At 39.3% G+C, this 19,706-nt stretch overlaps 1 protein-coding gene across 1 annotated transcript in view; it reads left to right on the plus strand.

Annotated features, from left to right (window-relative positions):
* Positions 1-391: 391 nt before the first annotated feature.
* The window catches only part of lrwd1 (leucine-rich repeats and WD repeat domain containing 1), a 34,687-nt gene continuing 15,372 nt past the window's right edge, over positions 392-19,706 (plus strand). Inside the window, exons 1-4 of the mRNA XM_036142742.1 lie at positions 392-529; positions 2,132-2,250; positions 4,067-4,301; positions 5,478-5,597. Coding sequence (XP_035998635.1) covers positions 2,171-2,250; positions 4,067-4,301; positions 5,478-5,597 — 435 coding nt within the window. The 5' untranslated portion in view covers positions 392-529; positions 2,132-2,170. The remainder of the gene's footprint in view (positions 530-2,131; positions 2,251-4,066; positions 4,302-5,477; positions 5,598-19,706) is intronic.

Here is a 19,706-nt window from a genome sequence, read left to right on the forward strand (position 1 = left end):
AATGTTATGATAAAAACATCATATTATGAGAATTAAGGGGAAACATTTCCAGAATAATCACAGTTTGCAGAATTATTTCACTCCTGGAGTAATAGGGCCAGGTTAGATTATTTTAATTGTTTTTGTTCTTTAGGAGAATAAATTCAGGAGAATGAAGCTAAAGGGATACGGAAATAAACTTGTAATATTACGAAAACAAAAATACTACGAATACAAAGTATATTCAGAGATTAAAGTCCCTCTGATACTGTTTAAGTGACTGAGTAACTGCCGATTTGCCACATTTAAGATGGCGGACGCTCTGACGCATCGCAGCATAGGCAGAACCCGCCCAATGACGCGTCTACTCTTATATTATGTCTATGGGAGCAACACCACAGTAGCGTTGTCCATTCAGGCCACGCCCACCGGATGTAGACGCAGTTTCCGCGGGAAAGCTTGGTCTCCGTAGTGGTGTGGGAGATAAAATAGGCTTTATTGATCTCACTTTGGAGAAATTCACATTCTGTGTGAAGCTGGCTCGTTGTTTGTAAGTAAATCTATCCGTAAAGTTTTGTAAATATTTTAGAAATGAGTTACCGTGGTGTTTTTTTATAAACGACAGCATCACGAAGCATAAACATGTTTATTTGGTCGTTCTTATTTGATGTTAGATTAGAAATCTGTGCTTCCAATATGGTTAGATGTTAGTTGTAAAAGAGGAAAAAAAACGTACAAGCCACGCTTTTAAATTTATACGACATTTCTCTCCTGCTCTGATCTTTATGCATTTAAAGGTAGATTAACGCTGCCGAACGTCTAATATTACAGCCTAAACGCGGAGATACAGTAAAGCTTAATTGTTTTCCACATGTTTGTGTCGCTGGAACGACTCAACACTGCTGCATGTTAGAAACTTTAAAAAAAAAAAAAAAAAAGGCCAATATAGTTTTAAACATAACTAAGATCGTCAGTTTGTTTATCTACAAATCAATGCTAAGACAAAGTGACCGTTTTTAAGTAGCTATTTATAACAGTGAGTTTTGTCTTTTGTCAGGTAAAATTAGTCATCCATTTTAACTTTTACAAACATTTATTTATTTCTAAACCTACGATTTAAAGCTCTTTCTAGTCTGATGTAAGGTTGTTGATGTCCATTTAAATATTAATATCCTGGCAGCTTTTCCAGTTTATGGGAAGAAGAACCATCCATGTTTTCACAGTTTGGATCCACTTTTTGACCTTTTCTTAGGCTGTCGTCATAATCTACAAACCTCAGTCTGTTTTATTAGCATCGTGGATGATAGAACAACAGGAAGTAGTGATTATTTGTGCTGTAGAAGGTAAATGATGATGGTTTCTTCATCTCAGAATGAAGAACGAATTGGTTTTAAGCTTAGAGCACCAGATCTGCTGAGACTTCATCAGTATCATAGTTTTTATGTTGTTTTCTGTCCGCTGAGGCACGTCCTGGTAGGTCTGCAGGGGATTGAGAGATGTTTAAATCTTGGGATGTTGTTGTAGAACCTAATACTGCTTAAACAGTCGGACACAGATGGACTCTGGTTACCGATGATTTGACTCCGGAAGATAATTGTTTGGATTTGTTTTTATTTAGGGGTGTTGGAGTAAATGGAGGCAGAACAGAAACACATTTCTCAGATTTCTGTTTGCAAAAATGTAAAAAAACAAAACAACAATAACTCTGTATCCTCTTCACTTTACTCCAGAATCGTGCTACTTCCTGTTTCCCTGTCACATAAAATCCCAATAAGCCACTGAGAAGGTTGTTCCAAAATGTGTAAAAGCTGAAGGAAAATTAATGTTTTTAACACTTAGACAAACTTTATTTATTATTACGTTGCATACAGCTTACAACAATGGGATGAGATTGCAATTGAAATAAAATAACATTACAATATAGAGTGTAGCAGTGATAAGAATGTAACAGTGTTCAGATAACAGTGTTCAAAGATAGTGGTGCAAAAAAGAAGGCATTCATTTGAAAAGTTCAATGTTGGCAGTGCAAAATAATAATGGTTGAATGGTGCAGTTTATTTTTGCAATAAACTGCAGACTAAACTATTTTTTTAACTAACAGAAATCTAGAAAGAGTAACTATTTAAAGCCTGTGTTGTTGTTTTTCTCGCAGCGTTTGTTTCTAAGGTCTAATTCTGCCCGTCGAGGAGCGATGGAGAAAATAACAGAGAGGCTTTTATTGGAGAAAGGCTCCCCGAAAACCAGCAAGCTGAAGCACATCAAAACGCTGAAGTGAGTTTTTTTTTTGTTCAGTTTTGTGTCGAGTGAACCTTAAGAACCTTAGAACCTTAGAGCCGGAGGAGGCCTCCGGTTCTAACTCTCAAAAACTTATACAGCGATAGGATTAATTCTATCCAATTATCACCTCAATCCTCATCTCCATACGGGTGATCAACACATCTCCCCTGTAAACCAGGACAATAACGACCCTAACGACTCCTCGTTACAGAGGAGTGGACCAGTTTCGGTTTAATTTGCATGTTATCTAAGCCATTAGAAGGCTTTTGTTGGGCAATAATATAAATCTTGGAGTTCCACATTACTCCAGACATTTTAAATTGAGAAAGCTTTCTGGATGAGAAGAGAAACGTCTTCAAACTTTGAAGAAAAAAAAAGTCCAGTTTTGTTTTTTAACTTTTCTGGAATGATCATGACTGAGAATCTTCACCAGCTCAGAGAATAGACTTTAAAATCCTTCTGTTAGTCTATAAATCCCTGAATTAGCACCTAAATCCATCACAGACTTGTTATCAGGGCATCAACCCTCCAGACCACTCAGGTCTTCTGGCTCCAGCCTGCTCTGCAGAACCAGAACCAGAACCAGACATGGAGAAGCAACATTTAGTTCCTATGCTCCACTGATCTGGAACAAACTCCCAGAAAACTGTAAAAGTGCTGAAAGCCTGAGTTCCTTTAAATCAAGATTAAAACACATTTGTTTAGGATTCTAGTTAAACTGTTTTACTGAAACATCATTAGTTTAAGTTTGTAGTCCAACTGTTTTTAATGGTTGCTTTTAGTTTCCATTTTCCCATGTTTTGTTTTAATTAATTGTTTCTACATTTTATTCCAACTTGCTTTTATTCTGTTTTTTATTTCCCTATGTTTTAATCATATAAACCACTTTACGTTGTCTTTGTACTAAAATGTGCGTTACAGATAAACTTGTCTTGCCTTACTATAATCTACTTCTAGTCTACAGGAAGTGGGGGGGGGGGTTGGGTATAGGACCATATAAAAATGTTAGTCCCTTCATAGTGGAGCAGATCTGGGCAACATGGGTCAAAACTCATATCTGGATATTTTTAGGCTGAATGCAGATATCGAACTATTCCTAATTATAAGATAAGATGAGCTTTATTGATCTCACAATGGAGAAATTCACTTGTCCCATTGGCTCAATAGTCAAAAGTCAGAAGAAGGTGCCAAAGTAGGTAAGTAGAATCAGTTAGATACAGTTATACAGCTACATACAATTCTATACACTTCTATGTATAAATAGGTTATTGCGCATATGTTATTATACACTTTGTACAGGATTATTGCTCAGGTTATAGCACCTTGTTTAAATGGCTTATTGCACATAAGTTATTACAGTTATTGTTGCATCTATGGTGCATTGTTGCAGTAATTACTATAATGGTTACAGGTATAAAGCAGCGAAGTATGATCAGGTTGCAGCAGGAATGAATGACCTTTATGTTGACAAAAAGAAATCTAAATAATAAATAAAAAAGAAATCTCTATTTTTGGCACAATAAATGACAGACATGCAGGAAAAGCTTTCCTTTTCACTCAGGCAGCAGCTGGACACATTTCACCAGGCAGAATATGTAAAACCTTATGGATCTGATTTTCAAGGATTATGTCTGGGAAGACGGTCGGGTTCTTGATTCGTCGGTTCCATCGGGTTACACTTCTTAATCTACATTATGAGGAACATGGAAGGCAAACTGTTTGCATGAGCCTGATGGAGGAACACAGGATGTAGTTAGTGAAGTAAGATCCCCTGTGGAGGCGCCGTCCTAAACGTTTCTGTCGTTTCCAGTCTGTCTAAGATGGGGCTGGCGCTGGACGACCTCCCCGTGGCGCTGCTTTCCCGCCTGACGTCTCTGGAGCGCTGGGATCTGTCGGGGAACAAACTGCAGGCGTTCCCTAAAGGTTTGGAGCTGCCTGCGCTGCGCTACCTGGACCTGAGCGATAACCAGGTGGAGGACGTCACCTCCCTGGAGTCCCTGAGGGGCCTGGAGGAGCTCAAGATGGACGACAACTTCTACATCACCGTAAGAACCCGGCTTCCCCGGCGGCTTCTCTGGTTCTGGGATGTGATGAGAGACTGAAATGTGTGAGAGTTACTTGTTTAAAGGGGTTTGATGTTTCCACATTGGCTGAGCAGATGTACGCTGAGTTAGCTCCTACCTTCTGGTGAGCGTTTTCCACGTACATGTCAGCGGGCGAGACGGTTCGTTAGTACAGCTGCTTAACGTCCAGATGGTTTACCGTGAGGGTTTTTGATGCTTCATCACTTTATCAACCAAAACGTATTTCATAACAGTCACAAATGTTTTTGCCTGTCATTCAGTTCAGTGAGTACTCCAGGTTCCACTTAGCTTTCCATTAATATCACAGGATGCAGTTTTATGACCATCATTTCACCATCTATCAGTTAAATTTATACAGGGTTATATTCTGAAGGCTACTTGCCTTTTTTTCCTACTTCTTTAAAATCTAGATCTGCCTGAATTTAGAATTGAATTTTCTTCAATTTGAATTTTATTACATTTCTAATCTCTTTCTCGTCCATTCTGGGGTCTATCTAGCAACAAAAATGTGTTTTCCAACAATAAAGCAGCATCTTAATTCATAGATGGACTCATAAATGTGAATCCCCCCCCCCCCCCCCCCCCACAAACAGATTTCTGTTGATTTGCTACAATCAGAGCAAATTATATTTTTGTAGGACATCTGAAAAATGACAATAGAGCCGTTCACTTGTTGGCAATGTGCTGCATTGAGCTTTAATATTTGTAATAATCGAGTTTAAACAGATGTGATTGTCCTCATATTTGTATCAGGCAAACATTCTCGGTATATTGAAGTAATCGGGGCAAAGCGTAAAATAAACGTGTCGTAAGTTGTAAGAGCAATAAAAACAAAAGCTGACAAAGAATGCTCCACATGTTGATTGGTAAGGAAAACTCTGGTACTTTATCTCTTGACCTATAGAAGTTGGCCTCTGTCGGGTAATTCCTTATTTATCCAGGAATTATTTCTGAACGTGGGAACTTTTCTCCTCCTGCTGAATAAACGATCTCCAGTTTAAAGGTTTTTCATTCCGCTAAGAGAAAACGGCGCTGCAGTAAAGCATCGATCACCATGAAGGAACGAGACGTGGCCGTTCTGCTGCGTGAACTTAGCGAAGCGCGTTTTTAATAAAGCCTTTTCTCCTTTGTTCTCAGGTGAGTGACAATTACAAGCTGTATGTGCTGCTGCCCGGCCTGAGGATCTACAACGGCAAAGACGTCACCACCACCGCCAACCACGTCAGATACGTCTACAGCGACAACCTGAGGACCAGGGTATGAAACCTTTAGGCTTAACCGGGCTCTATAAATGGCCCTCATGAGAAAAACCTCTCCACAGACGCACGGCTCAACACAGGAGATCTACTGTACCTCCTCAGGACCAGACTCTGCTGGGACAAAGGACACAGGCATCTACGTTAAAAGAGAAAAACCAACCTTAAACAGAGGAGGAGGCCTTAGGTTCCAACTCTCTAAAACTTACAATCCAGCTATAGGTCTGATTCCCTCCAATTATCCTCTTAATCCTCACCTCCGTTCAGGTGATCACAACATCTCCCCTGTAAACCAGGCCAACGATCACCCTAACGACTCCCCATTACTAAGGAGTGGACCAGTTTCGGGTTAATTTGCATGTTATCTAAGCCGGAACAAGGCCTTTGTTGGACAATAATATAAATCTTGGAGCTCCACATAACTCCAGACATTTTGAACTGAGAACGCTTCCTGGATGGGAAGCGAAACGTCTTCAAACTTCGGGAAAAAAAGTCCAGTTGTTTTGTTTTTTTAAAGGTATACTATGCAACCGGGGTTGATTTTCCAGCGAAGCTCCCCCCAGAGGGCGAAAGTAAAAGTGCACTGTCATAAAGACGCTCAGCTGTTCTCCTGGTTTCTCCGTCAAGCCAGGCGCGGTTGTTTTGAGCTTAGCAGACAGGCGAACGCAACGAAAAGTAGAAAAAACGGCAGTACAAACAATGACTAACAGTGAAGGTATGAACATGCACACAGAGAGAGAGAAACCATTCCAATGTTCCTTACAATCTCATCAGCAGAAACGCGAGGTCCGCGTCAGCCTTGCAGCCTTCTTTTTCTTTTAGCTCTCGCCATTCTGAAAAAGCTTGCCTGATGTTCACCGATGTACGACTCCTCTCTCTGTCCAGAGCCATTTTCCTCTTTCTTGCCTGCTCCAACATGGGCTTTCTCTGTTTTCTCACTGGTTCCGCCATAACTGCACAAATCTAGCAACCAGCATGCCTTTCACTGGGGGCGTGTAGCAGTTCTCGCCGTAAAGCGAGACCGACTCTCGCGGTCTTGCACGAGACTTCTGAGCCTGTGTGTGCGGGCTGAGGGCTCCTGCAATTGCAAGTACGGTATTTCCCCCACAGACCACCAGGGCAGCCGAGAAAACCTTTGTTCAACCTGAAATGACTCATTTAATCATCCAAAACGGTATGGAAACACATTAATTAACTGAAAAATGTTGCATAGTATGCCTTTAACTTCTTTTTTTTAAATAATCGTGACCTGGATGACTGTAAATCCTCCCCAGACTCCCAGGTTGGCCTTGGATCTCCGTCCTGCTGCATGAGCCAGGTGCTCTCAGGGTTTTTCTGACAGAGAGCAGAATTCACGGTCCGTTTACAGCAAGCGGTCCAGGTTCTGGTCTGCAGAGCTTCAGGATCTGCTCTGAGCTCTTTTAACGATGGTTGAGTTTGTAAACTGTTTCCACCTTCCGACTCGAGCCGAAAACACGGCGTCAGAAAACTGCCGGTGACGGATTGGCTGGGGGTTGAGTCAGGAGAGCGTCACAGGAACTGTTTTTTAAATGTTATTTCCAAGTTTTAAGGAAACTGGCGATACGGCAATCAACTCCATGGATGCAGATGCTTTGTCACGTACACATAGTGACAGAAAACGACCCAAACCGTGCACTGGTACACCGCAGGGGTGTATTCTGAGCCCCCTGCTGTTTACATTGTATACTCACGACCTTGCAGCATCTCATGATAATAATTTCATAATCAAATACGCCGATGACACGACTATCATTGGGCTGATCAGCTCAAACGATGAATCTCATTATCGCGAGGAGGTGGAGAATGTTGTTCAATGGAGTAATGAAAACAACTTGCTTTTGAACACTTAAAAAACCTGTGAACTTGTTATGAATTTTTGTCACAATAGGATTCAGTTGCCTATTACTACTCATGATTCTGATGTGCAGATTATTGAGAAATGTAAATTTTTGGGTGTGACTCTTTCTCATGACTTGAATTGGAGCTCTAATATACGGTGGCCGACAGGTGCAAACGCCCTGCAACTTCAGCAAACGCGCTGCATATACATAAACGCGATTCAAAAAGAAAACCAACTTCATCAATTTGACAACACCTGTGCGGCATTCAGCAAACGCGCTGCATATACATAAACGCGATTCAAAAAGAAAACCAACTTCATCAATTTGACAACACCTGTGCGGCATTCAGCAAACGCGCTGCATATACATAAACGCGATGCAAAAAGAAAACCAACTTCATCAATTTGACAACACCTGTGCGGCATTCAGCAAACGCGCTGCATATACATAAACGCGATTCAAAAAGAAAACCAACTTCATCAATTTGACAACACCTGTGCGGCATTCAGCAAACGCGCGGCATTCAGCAAACGCGCTGCATGTACATAAACTGGATTCAAAAAGAAAACCAACTCCACAACGGAAGTGCTCCAGGCCTCTAGGGGGAGCACTAAGTGGAACAGTTGATTTTCGACCCCACTGACGACAGAGAGAGAGAGAGCACATGGGAGGTTTGTTTTGAAACGGGACCAAAAGTGGAGATAGAGACGACATAACAAGGTTAGTATTCATTTTAATATTTGGCCCTCCACTTTTACAGTATTTTAACAGAGCAACAGGTTTATGTAGTTTGCTTCTGTGTTGAGACTGACTTCTACAATAGTTTGCTAGTGACAACACTGTGTGCCTGATCTTTCATACAATTTAACTAACTACTTAACTGGGCACCTGAGTGTTTTGATTGCATTAACGTACGTGTCCTCTTCTCTGAATCGTATCTACAAATTATGGAATACTGTATTGATCAGCGAGGTAACTTTGCATAAGAGAAAGGAGTATTAGATATGCTCAAGAAGAAATAAAGCTCAGGGGAAGCTGGTGACAAGGAAAGAAAGAGAGAGAGGTGAAATAATTAAACAAAACAGTGGGTAAACATTAATATACAGAGATATAAGATCAGCAGACAATAAACAACATTTCACATTCCTCTGATGTAACCTTTCTCTTTATTTAGTCATGATCGCTATATGTAATATTTGTTTGTTATTTAGTTGACCAATTTAATTCACCATATCAATGTCAATATTTCAGACTTCCATGTTTTGTCCCTTCTGTGGCCAACACCAGAGCACTGTTCAAGTGTTTTGTGGCTCATGTGGCAAAAATGTACAGTTTTTGTCCCAAGCTGAAGACAACAGTAAGTAGATTGATTATATGTATTTTTGTTCGCAAAACAATTCAATTCAATTCAATTCAATTTTATTTATATAGCGCCAAATCATGAAACATGTCATCTCAAGGCACTTTACAAAGTCAAGTTCAATCATATTATACAGATTGGGTCAGATTATACAGATTGGTCAAAAATGTCCTATATAAGGAAACCAGTTGATTGCATCAAAGTCCCGACAAGCAGCATTCACTCCTGGGGAACCGTAGAGCCACAGGAAGAGTCATCTGCATTGTACATGGCTTTGCTGCAATCCCTCATACTGAGCAAGCATGAAGCGACAGTGGGAAGAAAAACCACCCATTAACGGGAAAAAAAAACCTCCGGCAGAACCGGGCTCAGTATGAACGGTCATCTGCCTCGACCGACTGGGGTTACAGAAGACAGAACAGAGACACAACAAGACAGACAAAAAAGCACAGAAGCACACATTGATCTAGTAATCTGTTCTACATTAGATGGTAATAGCGGGTGAGCCGTCTTCTCTGGATGATGTCACAGTTAACAGAACGCCAGACCAGGTGTACCTACTATGAAGAGAAAAGAGAGAGAACAGAAAGTTAAAGCAGAAATGACAACACATAATGCATAATTGAGGAACAGTAGAACTCAATATAGTGAGAAAATTAGATCCTGATATACTCCAGTAACCTAAGCCTATAGCAGTAAAACTATAAAGGTAGCTGAGAGTAACATGAGCCACTAGTTATAATTTTTGTCAAAAAGAAAAGTTTTAAGCCTAGTCTTAAAAGTAGACACGGTGTCTGCCTCACGGACCAAAACTGGGAGTTGGTTCCACAGGAGAGGAGCCTGATAGCTAAAGGATCTGCCTCCCATTCTACTTTTAGAGACTCTAGGAACCACCAGCAGACCTGCGGTCTGAGAGCGAAGTGCTCTGTTAGGAACATACGGGGTAATCAGAGCTCTGATATATGATGGAGTTTGATTATGAAGGGCTTTATACGTTAGAAGAAGAATTTTAAATTCTATTCTTGATTTAACAGGAAGCCAATGAAGGGAAGCTAAAATTGGAGAAATATGATCCCTCTTGTTGATTTTCATCAGAACTCTTGCTGCAGCATTTTGGATCAGCTGAAGGCTTTGAACTGCATGTTGTGGACTTCCTGATAGTAAAGAATTACAATAGTCCAGCCTTGAAGTAACAAATGCATGGACCAGTTTTTCAGCATCACTCCTGGACAGAATGTTTCTAATTTTGGCGATATTCCGGAGGTGAAAAAAGGAAACTCTGGAAACCTGTTTAATATGGGATTTAAATGACATGTCTTGGTCAAAAATAACACCAAGATTTTTTACTTTATTACCAGAGGCCAGGTTAATGCCACCCAGATTAAGTGATTGGTTAAGAAGTTTATTTTTTGAGGACTCTGGCCCAAAGATTAAAACTTCGGTCTTGTCAGAATTTAGATGCAGGAAATTTAAAGTCATCCAGCTTTTGATGTCATCAAGACATGACTGCAGTCGAAGTAATTGATTGGATTCATCAGGATTTATGGATAAATATAGCTGAGTATCATCAGCATAACAGTGGAAATTAATCCCATGCTGTCTGATAATTTTGCCTATCGGAAGCATATATATAGTAAAGAGAATTGGTCCAAGGACTGAACCCTGTGGTTCAACACACCACACTGTTTTCAATACTAATTAGTAGCTACATACAATAGCTCATACATATTTTGTTTGAAAATATGTAGAGGTCATGATTATATTTGACTGATTTATTTTAACATTTTAAGAGCTTCGATAATAATGTAGTAGTTCTTGGTACATAGAATTAAATCTGAATAAGATTTTGTGCCAATTAGGGGCAAGGAGAGTTTGAGTCTCACTGCCATGGGCAAGAAATAGTTCTTATAGCATGAGGTTTTGGTTGATGGCAGACCTCGACCTTTTACCAGAGGAAAGGGCTTAAAACAGATGACCAGGGTGGTAGGGATCTGCCCTAATTTTCCTGCACTCCTGGTTTTGGAATTTGTAGTCCCGAGGAGATGGCAGACTGCATCTGAATATCTTCACTGTAAACCAGATGATGTTATGGAGACTGTCCTTATAGAGAATTTTACTTTTTAATCTTTTTCTCCCTTTATGTTTGTCAGGGTCAGCGTCAGACAGCCCCACAGAAGAGGATCTGATTAGAAAGTATTTCTATGATGGCTACAGCTACGATGAAATTTTGGATTTCCTGGCAACAATTCATAATGTTAAAATGAGCCTTCGCTCTCTAAAGAGTAAATTGAAAAGTTTTTCATTGTCCAGGAAAATACATTTCTCTCCTCTTAATACTGTCCGTGCTGCCATACAAGAAGAGCTCAAGGGTCCAGGCCAGCATTATGGCTACCGATCCATGTGGCAGACATTGCGCCAGAAGTACTCTCTCACAGTGAGAAGGGATGATGTCATGGCATTGACGAGAGAGCTTGATCCCTCAGGAGTTCAACTTCGTGCAAGACGAAGATTTGTGAGAAGAGTTTACAGCTCCCGTGGACCAAACCATGTCTGGCATGTTGATGGTTATGACAAATTAAAACCATATGGTTTGGCCATTAGTGGCTGTATAGATGGCTACTCCCGCAAAGTACTGTGGTTGGTGTGTGGAGCAAGCAACAATGATCCTGGGGTCATTGCACAAAACTATCTGCATTGTGTCTCAGAATGTGGTATCATACCAATGCAGCTTCGCACAGATTGTGGTACAGAAAATGGAACAATGGTGGCAATCCAGTGTGCCTTAAGATCAAAACACACTGATGGTTTTGCTGGGGCTGCCAGTCATATGTATGGCTCCTCAACCGCAAACCAACGGATCGAAAGCTGGTGGTCATACTTCCGAAAACAAAGGTGTGGTCCTTAACATTTTGAATGTATTTACAGCACTAGTAATGAACATATTATGTAGTCATTGAATTTAAATATTTCTGATTACTTCTGAAACTAATTGCTTGTGACTGGACTCAACAAAAACAAAATGTAAAATTCTGTAAATCTTAAGTGATGCATGTTGTTACTCTAAACACTTCTCACGCATACATCATAGAAGTATAACTTTAGACTTTCCTTTTTTTTCTCACCACTTAAAACTAAGAGACCCCATTTACTTACTATTTCTATGGCACTTCAGGTTTACAGTTTTATAATGATCATTGAAATGTGAAATTTTAAATCCATAACATGGATCTGCATCACCTTAAACTACATCTCTAATGTCTGTGTTCAGGTCTCAATTCTGGATTGACCTCATGAATGACTTGAGGGAGAGACATCTCTTCAGTGGCAGTCGGGAGGACACATGTCTTATCCGGTTCGTGTTCCTAGGTGTGCTACAGAGGGACCTTGATGAATGCAGGGAAAAGTGGAACACGCATTCCATCAGACCTGTTAACCAGTCTCACTGTCCATCTGGTAAACCGGATGTCATGTACAACCTGCCTCACAGGTTGTTGTTTTTTCTTCAATCAAAACAGATTCTTCCTTTTTAATCACATTTTCTTCTAGTTACTGTCTGAAAAGCAAGTACATTCAGTTGCACATTGAATAGCTTTTAGTACAAATAATTTTCCCTAAAAATGAAGATTCTAAAAATTAATCTGTCATATAATAATAATCATAATAATCTTTTTTTGGTTTGACAAAAAGTTACTTTATTTTCAAAGATTTGTTCCAAAATTTGCTAAACAAAACTTAAAGTACAATAATGCTATTAGAGCAGTCACCTTGAACGTTTTTTAGTCCAGGGACCCCTTAGCTGAAAAAGAGACTGAGTAGGGACCCCTATAGCATATATTGTATACATAAATGGATATTATTTATACATCATTTGTTAAAGTTAAATGTACATGTGGAAGGCACAGGGAATCTTTAAGCTTAACTTTATTGCTACCATAGTGGTTACTTTTAGATAGTAAGCCTATCTTCAATATGTAAACTTTAATTTTTTTTTTTTCAAAAATAGACCAATTTATCTTTGCTTTTGATATGTTGGATTCAAATTACTGTAATGTATTTTTTCAGACATTTTAATATTAATAAAATATGTTTAAAATAATTTAGCGGCCACCTGCACAAACTCTTAAGATCCCCTTAGGGTCACAGACCCCTTGTTGAAGATCTCTGCATTAGAGCTTGTTGATCCTCCTAACACTTCCCACAAGTACATCATACAGGATAAACATAACTTTTGCAGAACTTTATGCTTATTCATGAACTACAAAAAACTTTTGCTGCCCACATGCCAGTACAATCCGCTGGAAAACTGAAAACATAAATGCTAAACCTGAACTGATATGCATATTTTACTTCCAGGTTTGGTGGAACTAACTGTGGGTTCCCAGTCACACAGGAGGAATTGGGCCAGTTTGCATTTGAGTCAACCTACAGTCAATGTGGAGATGACCATCTTCAGGCACACTTTGAAGATCTGCAGAGACGGAGTGGTCTGCTGCATCCCTTGACTTGGGAGTCCTGTGTGGAAAATTATATCAGCCTCAAGAACATGGCTGATATGTAATGGAATGTGAGTCCAACTTTCACATAAGTGTTTTCTGATACCATTTTTCAAATGAATAATTACTGGAGTCCAAAACCAGGAGAGTTTTGTATTCCAAAATCCATGTCATTTTGAAACTGGTCGTAAGTCTTGGACATCGGAATTTCGATTGTGTTTGCACAGGTTCTGCTGACTGGGAAGCGAGAAGTCGACTGAAAAATCAGTTTGGGTCGTGGCTGAATTCCAGAGGGAGGCAATGTGTTTAATCCTGTGGCAAACATCAGGATATCATGGAGGAAGAGTCCTGTTCGTTTATCTGAAAAAATAAAAAATATCATATTTCAATAGAACTGCCTTGAAAGGGATATGAAGAAGAGAACAATTGTTGTAATTAAAAATAAACCTTCTGTCTCCAGAAGATAGTCTCTCCAGAATCCTACTACTCTGGTTTCTTCCTGACGTCTTGTGCTGCCTTTTTCACTGAATTGAACCTCAAAGAGTTCCTCCAATGTTGTAGATGTCAGCTGTTCCACACTTGAGCACATAAAGGCCCTAAATATAGATGCATGCTGCTCCAAAGCATGATTGACATCTAGTGTGGAAAGCCCATCTTTGAATCTAAAAAACATTTAGATCAATCATTACCTCTAAGATGCTAACGACAGCATATTGAAGCAGCTCACAAATCACACATGAGTCTAAGTTGTTAATCCAATCAGTGTAAAATGTCAAAATTGACAATCAAACAATTTCAATCTTTTAATTACCAATCCCATTTTACATCAAATAAGCTTGCCTAAGGCCCGTTTACACTACACTTTTGGGTTCTCCGTCAAGCCAGGCGCGGTTGTTTTGAGCTTAGCAGACAGGCGAACGCAACGAAAAGTCGAAAAAACGGCAGTACAATGACTAACACAGTGAAGGTATGAACATCAAGCTTCCCGCAGCGCTATCTTGGCGAGGCGGCAGCCACGGCAGGGCAAAAACAGATGAAGTTCTCGCCGTAAAGCGAGACTTCTGTGTGTGCGGGCCGTGAGCTCTTGCAATTGCAAGTACGGTATTTCCCCCACAGACCCCCAGGGCGGCCGAGAAAACCTTTGTTCGACCTGAAATGACTCATTTAATCATCCAAAACGGTATGGAACACATTAATTAACTGAAAAATGTTGCATTGTATGCCTTTAACCGAGCCGAGACCAGTCCGAGCTCGGTAACCGAGATAACTCTTGTGTGTAAATGGTCAGCAGACTTAACTGGACCGCGCTAAACATAACCGGACCGCGCTAAATGCAGACAGTTCTTGGGTAGGTCTCGGACTGTTTTTTTTTTTATCCCGGTTATCTGATAAAGAGCGCATGAGCAGACCGCGTCATGCCCTTACAGTCAGCTGACTGTCCGCGTTTTTTCCGGCGTGTCTGGCTGCACGTCCCGATTCACACTCCATTCAGACAAATTTCAGACATTCATAAAAATACTAGCTTCCTTATGAATGTCTGAAATTTTTCTGAATGGAGTGTGAATCGGGACGTGCAGCCAGACACGCCGGAAAAAACGCGGACAGTCAGCTGACTGTAAGGGCATGACGCGGTCTGCTCATGCGCTCTTTATCAGATAACCGGGCCAGAAAAAAAAAAAAAAAAAAAAACAGGCCGAGACCTACTCAGGAACTGGTCTGCAGTTAGCGCGGTCCGATTATGTTTAGCGCGGTTCAGTTCAGTCTGCTGACCATTTACACACTACAGTTATCTCGGTTACCGAGCTCGGACTGGTCTCGGCTCGGTTAAAAAAGTGTAGTGTAAACGGGCCTTATGAGGTTATTTTCTGAACCCTTAGAGAAACACCAGCTCTTTCTTTGTACTAACATTGCTTTATCATGTCAATTCTAATGCATTTGAATTTAAAATAACATTTTAAACTTAGGTTACATTAGGCAGAAACATTACCTTTGTATTGAGAAATGGTTGCGGTAAATGATGTACCACTGCATGAAATCCTTTATGATCTTGTCTTTCTCATCCACACCATCAGGGTACTGAAAGCAACCGGCAGTTTGCAACAAGCTGGAATGTCTGTCAACTGACGCATGTAGTTCATCCAATGTAGCTGCGTTGGATATCTAGGGTAGACAACAACCATCATAAACAAAGTAATATGCTGCAAACTGTGTCTGTATCTAAAGAGACAACACTATACTGTACATAATGTTAGAGATAATGAGGGTGCAAACCTATTAAGTACCTTGAAAACAAACAGAACAGCTATAAAAACTCAATTTGCTATTGCAATGGAAACCATTGAAGAGAGGCCAAGTGAAATTGGTTATCTTTCTGTTTCCAGTAAGAATTATGGAACTATTCCAGACGGGACAAAGAGGACTGACTGGTACCTGAGTATAAGGAAATTAAATAATGAAACAAAGCAGGAAATAAAAGCGTGAATACTTTTCTCCAGTTGGGCCGATTCTTTGCTATGCATAGGTCTAAAACCAGACTTGAAAATTGAATACATGTTAAGGTTCAAATGGGACAGCAGCTAAGAGAGAATAACTTTGGACTTTGGATATAAATGTGAGTTTAGAAATTGGTTTAAAATGGTGTGGAACTGTGGGGTCATGGTTGAGTTTTTTTTAACGTGGATTAATTACTGGATGTTTAGACAGGATGTAACGGTAGCTGGGGATAGACAGTTGTTAATAATGAGAATACAGTGACCTACAAGTCCAAAGGGTTTCACAGGCGCCCACTAGGTTGTGGGTTGTAGTTTTCATATATAGTGTCTAATAGGAGAGAAGGAAAGGGATTTAACCTGATTTGATCATAATAGTTATCAAGTGTGAAAAAGATGTCTATGGAGAGAGGGTGAGAGGAGTAATCTAATAGAAGAAAAAATATCAATATAATGTGACAAGTTAGCTGCACATGCCAACCTACCTCAAGCAGGGCAGCTCTCATGGTGTCATCCCTAACATCTTCAATCTTGGCTTCAATGTCAGTGATGGTTCCTCCTGTGAGGTGCTGGTAGAAAATCTCGGACAGGAAGCGAGGACCTGGACCACCATGAACTATTGATGTTGCTATCATCCTCCCAGCAAGAAAGTACTCATCATCTCTTGCAGCTGTCAATATTGTTGTCCAATTAGTACCACATTATCCATTGTTCTCATGAAGATGTACAAGAAGCTCATTACATTTTCAAATAAAGCTGCAGAAGCCATAAGCTGATAATGCATTTCCAATATGTATAAGATGGGCTTGCATAAACTTAATATACTTATTGTGGACTAGTAAGAAAAACAGAAGTTAAAATTCAGAAACATCTCTCTAAATAACATTACCTGCACTGTCAAATATGAGATATTTGCTGTCCTCTGGGCCATCAAAGATTCTTCGAGTTCTCAGGCAGTTCATTAGGAGGGTCAGGAACTCTCGCTTGGGACCACCAGTGTCCAATGCATCCTCAGTTTGCCCCTCATCATCAGTAAATTTCACTAATAACTCATAAGATGGGTCAAATGAAGCACGTTTGAAGCCGCGGACCGCTCCATCCCACACATTGGCTCTATTTATATTGAACCTGCTGCAAGATGTTTTTATTATCTTTGCTGAGAGTTCTGATACAATGTCTGCAGCAGTCAAATCCTCTGTGCTGCAAAAGATGTAGTGTATTATTATTTCAAATAATAAATCCACAAAGAACATTTGAGAAGATGCTAGACAATATTAATTCATACCGTTCTTCTGCAGTGTGCTCCATGTGTTCTTCTGGCTCAGACTCGCTATCAATAACAATTGGTGCATACACATTTGTGTAGTTTCTGCAGTGAGGGGATGGTTAAGTAAATAAAATTAAAAACATAATATACAGTTTAAATTCATATCTACCAAAGGATGTCAATCATCTTTGTTTTTTTGAAAAACATTTAGTATATAACAGACAATACCACCATGTTTGGCATATTCATTTGTTCATAAACAAATGACTAACATGATTAAAAATGATTAAATATCCAAAAATGCAGGAGTGTTTCCTTGTGTAAGTTGTTTCCCATTGTGATTGGGGGTGTACATATAAACAAATGTGAAAAGTAAGGTAGACAATCCAAAAAACAAGTTTAAAATAAAGATAATGAAAGAGGCATTCAGTGTTCAGCCAGAAATTCCAATGCCGCTTACCTATAGAAGTTTGTCTGACCTTGGGCTGATTTGACCTCTTCCTGGACTGCGTTTTTTCTTCTATCCTAGTTTTTAAGAAATTACTGCAGTTAGCAACTAAGACAACACACATCACCATTTCATCATTAATGAAAATAATTACAGATACTTAATTTCCACACATTAAATATTACATATTATACATTTTCAACTCTTACTTGATCAGCTGCTGGTTTTGGGTGTCTGGAAATGCCAAAAAAAATAATTAATACAACTGCTGTACTGTGGATGCATTGTGCTTGTGCAACAAAACTGATAATGTGGTATTTTACCCATGCAAAATGTTATCCATTCTTGGAGTGCTCACTTCATCTGGACCGTCCCAAAACTGCATATATTGTCAATGTTAAATGTATTTATATAGCACATTTAAAAGAACCTCAGTTGAACAAAATGCTACAGAAATAGGTTTCAACATTAACAAATCAGCACAAAATAGATAATGAATTAACGTGTCTATGCTAAGCTAAACCGCAACAAGAAAAGGAGGGTCTTGACCTAAGATATAAAATATTCAATTGTAGGTGGACAGTGTGTATGATCTCTGAGATTTTGAAGGATGGTGAATATTAAGCAGTTCAGATAAATAAGTTGGGGCCAACCCATTAAAGTCTTAAAAACAAATAAAATAATCTTAAAAGCAACCCAAAAGCGGACAGGAAGCCAACAAAGAGAGGAGTAGTGGAGTTATATCATCACATTTCTTTGTACCAGTCAGAAGACAAGCAGCTATATATTATCAATTCACTTGACTTAAAACCCTTGTGTTGACTTTGAGCCAAACTGACCCATTTTCAATTGTTCTATCAGAAAATATTACATGTAGAAATAAGTGCTGAAAATGTGTAGCAGAAAAATTTTACAATTAAAAACGTTGGAAAAAGCAAAAACAAACTGTGAAAAAAAAGGAAAGACAACAAAAGGGTTAAAAAGAATTGAGTTGACAGATGCAAACTGACCACGGTGTCAGAAAGTGGACTGCCTCCAGATGGCAAATTAACTTGGACCTCACTGTCATCTTCACTTGAAGGCTGTCCACTGTAACCTATGAAAAACAATTATTGTTATTGCTTTGGAAATACAAGACTAAGGCATAATTCCTATTTTAGTTATAAAGAAAGAAAGTGGATGCTCTTTTTGATATATAAATCTGCCACTATACTAGACAATTTGATGACACAATTCAAACCAGGAAGTGTAGTGGAAGTGGAATTTATCTTGTACAGAACACCAGAGGTAGATGAAGAAACAGTGATATTTAAAATTAAAATATAATATAGAGTGAAGCTTTGAATAAGGTGGGAAATATGTCAGAAGCACTTACAGCTGTTTTCAAAGTCTTCAACAGTGCAAATGTACATCGTTATTTTTTGGTAGGCCTTTCCAATTGCCTCCTTGTATTTCTGCACAGTGAAAGGAGTGTCTGTTCCTGTGATGTTTCGAACTTCCTGAGCATCAGGGTACAATAAAACATGTGCACCATCTTCCATGTCCTGGTTAAAATCTTTCAGCTTCTTTACAGCAGCAGCCAACAGTTGATCAGATGACCATTGAGGTTGAATTTCAAGGGGAAGTGACTTCCCTCTCACAGGTTTAAGGGAATCACCTTTCATCTTCATAACTCCTACAGAAATCTGCAGAAAATAAAGGAAATGGAAAATGTCACTAGATGTGTGTATAGTTAATTATAATAGAAACAATGTTAAACATTGCATACCTTTGCTAATTTCTGCTTCTGTTCCTTCGGACGTGTCTTTGAAAAGAATCTCTTTCTTTCCCTCTCTTTTATTGCCCTAAATTTCATAAAGGACTCTACACCTGAGCTTCCTCCTACAACCAAATATGTTAATTGCTTTTATTATTATGTTCACATGGATTCTCATCATTAATCTTTCCTGCAGAGCTTTTCAGAACACATTTAATATGCTAGTTGTTAAAGAAGATAAGCCACATAGTGCAGAGGTGTGCAGTATTTCAATAATAGAACAAAATTTAAAATTTCAACCTAAGTCTTTTAACTACTGATATTTCAGTAATACAAATAAAATCTCTTTACCATCACTAGGCTGTGCATTAGCATGTGCACTTGTACTAGGCATGTCCTCAGGGACTTTGTTTGCCACATCTTTAAGAAATCTGA

The sequence above is a fragment of the Fundulus heteroclitus genome, chromosome 11 (assembly GCF_011125445.2).
Source record: "Fundulus heteroclitus isolate FHET01 chromosome 11, MU-UCD_Fhet_4.1, whole genome shotgun sequence".
NCBI lineage: Eukaryota > Metazoa > Chordata > Actinopteri > Cyprinodontiformes > Fundulidae > Fundulus > Fundulus heteroclitus.